At 28.6% G+C, this 3,324-nt stretch overlaps 1 protein-coding gene across 7 annotated transcripts in view; it reads right to left on the bottom strand.

Annotated features, from left to right (window-relative positions):
• The window catches only part of LOC102679702, a 47,686-nt gene that overhangs the window by 2,692 nt on the left and 41,670 nt on the right, over nucleotides 1–3,324 (bottom strand). For 3 of the 7 annotated variants that reach the window (XM_031511984.1, XM_006618808.1, XM_031511983.1), the window contains 3 exons: nucleotides 3,291–3,324; nucleotides 1,028–1,323; nucleotides 627–668 (listed from right to left, as the gene is read on the bottom strand). The exon at nucleotides 3,291–3,324 ends at the window's right edge or, in 1 of these variants, runs on beyond it. In XM_031511984.1, the coding sequence (XP_031367844.1) occupies nucleotides 627–668; nucleotides 1,028–1,323; nucleotides 3,291–3,324 (372 nt within the window). The remainder of the gene's footprint in view (nucleotides 1–626; nucleotides 669–1,027; nucleotides 1,324–3,290) is intronic. The other 4 variants (XM_006618806.2, XM_006618805.2, XM_006618810.1 and 1 more) reach the window with 3 other exon arrangements.

Raw genomic sequence — 3,324 nt, 5'->3', positions numbered from 1 at the left:
TTTTTTTTTTTTTTGATCTATGAATCATAAAAAAAATTTATCGAAATGATAGATATCAATTCCGCGTCAATTTCACTACAAGTTGTCGATAATCTTCATCATGCTATGCACGTGTTTAATAAAACAGTAGAGGAATATGTCTTCCGTGTTAAACTCGCGAACATGTGTATGTACAACTTCCGGTTCCTAACTCCGTTTCCTGTCTTCGGCACTTCGACAATTACGATTCATCAAGAGGAAACGTGCATACGTATTCATGGATTAAAAGTATGAAGGACAATAATACCTACTACATATTGTCAATGAATATTGTACAGAACATTTATTTACAAGATAATTACGTTATCGTCGAAAATTTGAAATTATTCTTTAATTATAATTATCTGAAAACTTTTAATTACTTGTATTAATGATACTTAATGATACTTAATGATAATAATAGTGAATTTGTTAATAAAAATCGTATACTAATTCCAAGTTTTTCAACGATAGTGTATATGTAGAGATATACGAAATAAAATATACGATCAAATTATTGAGACCGAACAAAGGAACAAAGGAATAAATCACAGTGAAACATTTCAGACACAAGTAAAGGTAAGAAATAATTTTTAATCACGACTCACGTCGATCTTCTTTCGAACACGAACTATACGTACAACACCGAGCTAAAAACAATATCCAGATTATACCTCAGGCTGAAAATAATTTTTATTTCGTTTAAACAAAAAAATTAAGACAATTCATCAAAAAAATCTTAAAAACGAAATTGTGAACCTGTATCGTTTCATTTCCTTCTACAATAATCATAAAAAAAAAAAAAATACCTTGTTTTGAATAATTTGAATAGTTATAATCTCATCACATTATAAATAACAAATTGGAAATTCAACAACATTTAGAAACTTATAAAAAAAGAAAAATACTCTAAGTCCCTATGTATAAATAATAACGAATATAAATTTTTTATAATCATCATTACAGCGAAAAACCGATGCAACATTTTAAAATTTATTAAAAATCGTACCTTTATGCGATCTTCCTCCCGAAAATTCGGTGATAAGCTTCCGGGGGAGTATCGAAATTTCTCTTCCTGTGGGATACCATTCGTCTGGACGATCGTTTGAGTCGGGCTATCCGGGAAAAATACATTCTCCTTGCTATCGGTGTTTAACAATCGACGTAATTTTGTCTGCAGTTGATCTCCACCGGTGCTGCTCGGCGGCCCTGAAATGGTGCGCCGCTGCGGAACAGGAACCAGCCGCGGACTCTTCGGTGGCAGTGCGGGTGGCAGTGTTTGTTGAGGACTTAGAATTCCGTCCGCTGTTGAAAGAGGTGAAATAAGGCTTAGTTTAATCGCCGTGGCAATGAAAGGGAGTTAGAACTAATTTGGTAATCAAATTTATATATATATATATATTTATATTTAATTTTTAAGTTTTATAACATCTAGTAATATTTTTAATAATCTGCTTTTAATAATCTCTTGACACAATATTTCGTACGGCTTTTATTTATGTGGAAGTAATTTCGTTGAGAATGTATAATCTTCTCTTTTTTAGGGCTCGATAGATGAAACATGCTACTTGGAAGGAATTGGTCTGTTGGAAGTAACAAGTTTCGACGTAAGAATATCAAATATCGCGTTGAAAGCAATCTACAAGCGGTAATCACGTACATAGGATGTAAAATGTATTGATGGATTTTAGTGAGAAGAAATATTTGTACGTAATAATTGCTTGCTAAAATTGATATATTTAAAATTATTAAAATACTTTTTCTTTTTTCCTAATGATTTTCAACTTTATTTTTAATTTTTTCATACGATTGATCTGTGACTAAATCCAATTTTACACAGATATCATAGAACTTTTTATACATGTACATATAAATATATATATATGTATTCGTATTATTTAACACTTTATTATTTCTTTACTATACATTTTATATACATTTACTATACATTTTATAATTATACTTTAATTAAAGAGTTCAATGCCCTTATAAAGAAAAGAATAAAATATACTTTGTAATTTTGAAACATAATGAGTATCTTACTAATGTACACCTGCGTTAAACAAAACTGCTATTAATGGCAAACATAGTTTATTTCCTTGCTCGCGACCGAAACGGTAAAAATATGTTGCTAAAAATATCCCAACCATTGATTGCAAAGGATTAAGGAAAAAACGCAGGATTATTTAATTCACGAGAAGTCACTAATGTTAGGAAATGTTTAATACACTAACTACATATTACTTAGATCTTTTTAAATTTATTAATTCTTATAAAAGGCATTAACATTAATGAATAATTTCAATTAATTTTTATCAAAAACACAATATGCCTATTATTATTATTATTATTATTATTATTATAACAGACATTTTGAATTATTCATGCTTTTTTGATGTTTTATTCGGTCATTTATTAGATGTTTTAATACTTTAATAATTTATAGAATAATTTATAGAATTATAAATTTATAAAATTATAAATACGAATCCTATATAATTTAGGTATATGATATTAAATGTTCTGTTATAAACAGTTATTGAAATATTTTAATTTTATTGATCATAAAGTGCTATATTTGCAAACAGCTATTCTCCTATATCAACTCAATATGCACTTATGTATTTCTAAATATTTTCATTTTAAAAATTAATCGTTTCATAATCATTTGTGGGAATGACTTTTTAATTAGATTACGTTTCTTTTCTTATATAAAACATTTTAAATTATAAAAATATGCAAAAAGAAAATTTTAAAGTAAATTATAAATTCTAGAAACTTTGAAAATACATATATTATTATTTTAAATAACTTTTCTAAAGAAAAAAGAATAAAAAATTTTTAAAATATATGCAAATTTTTCCTCAAAAATATTCCTAAACAAAAGAAGAAAAAAGATAAAGCTTAAACGAATATATTTAGAACAAGAGAATTACACGAAAAATCCCCCCAAAAATCGTCGAAACACAAAAGTATCCTCACAAGCATCTAAAAATACTATCGATTCTCATTCAACAACATCTACTAGTCCAAAGAATGAAAGAAGTTTTACTTCGAAAGTACTCAAACAACCAACTATCTCGTCGATGGCAAGTTGCCCGCCAATGAAACGGGAAAGCGTATACGTGTACGTATATATACATGTACAGTATGCATAGGTATCCCGCAACTGTTAAATGGCCATGCACGTTAAATCGATCGCGCACCGTTAAATTGAAAAAGAAAGGTGGAAGGTGTATTGCAGAGGATCGAATTTTTTCCAAGAGACTTACGCCTGTCCTGCTCATGGCACGATGCCCAGCAACA

Source organism: Apis dorsata, unplaced genomic scaffold (assembly GCF_000469605.1).
Source record: "Apis dorsata unplaced genomic scaffold, Apis dorsata 1.3 scaffold_376, whole genome shotgun sequence".
In the NCBI taxonomy this organism is placed as follows: Eukaryota; Metazoa; Arthropoda; class Insecta; order Hymenoptera; family Apidae; genus Apis; species Apis dorsata.
Note: the sequence above shows the minus strand (reverse complement) of the source record. Positions and strands in the feature narration are given on the sequence as shown.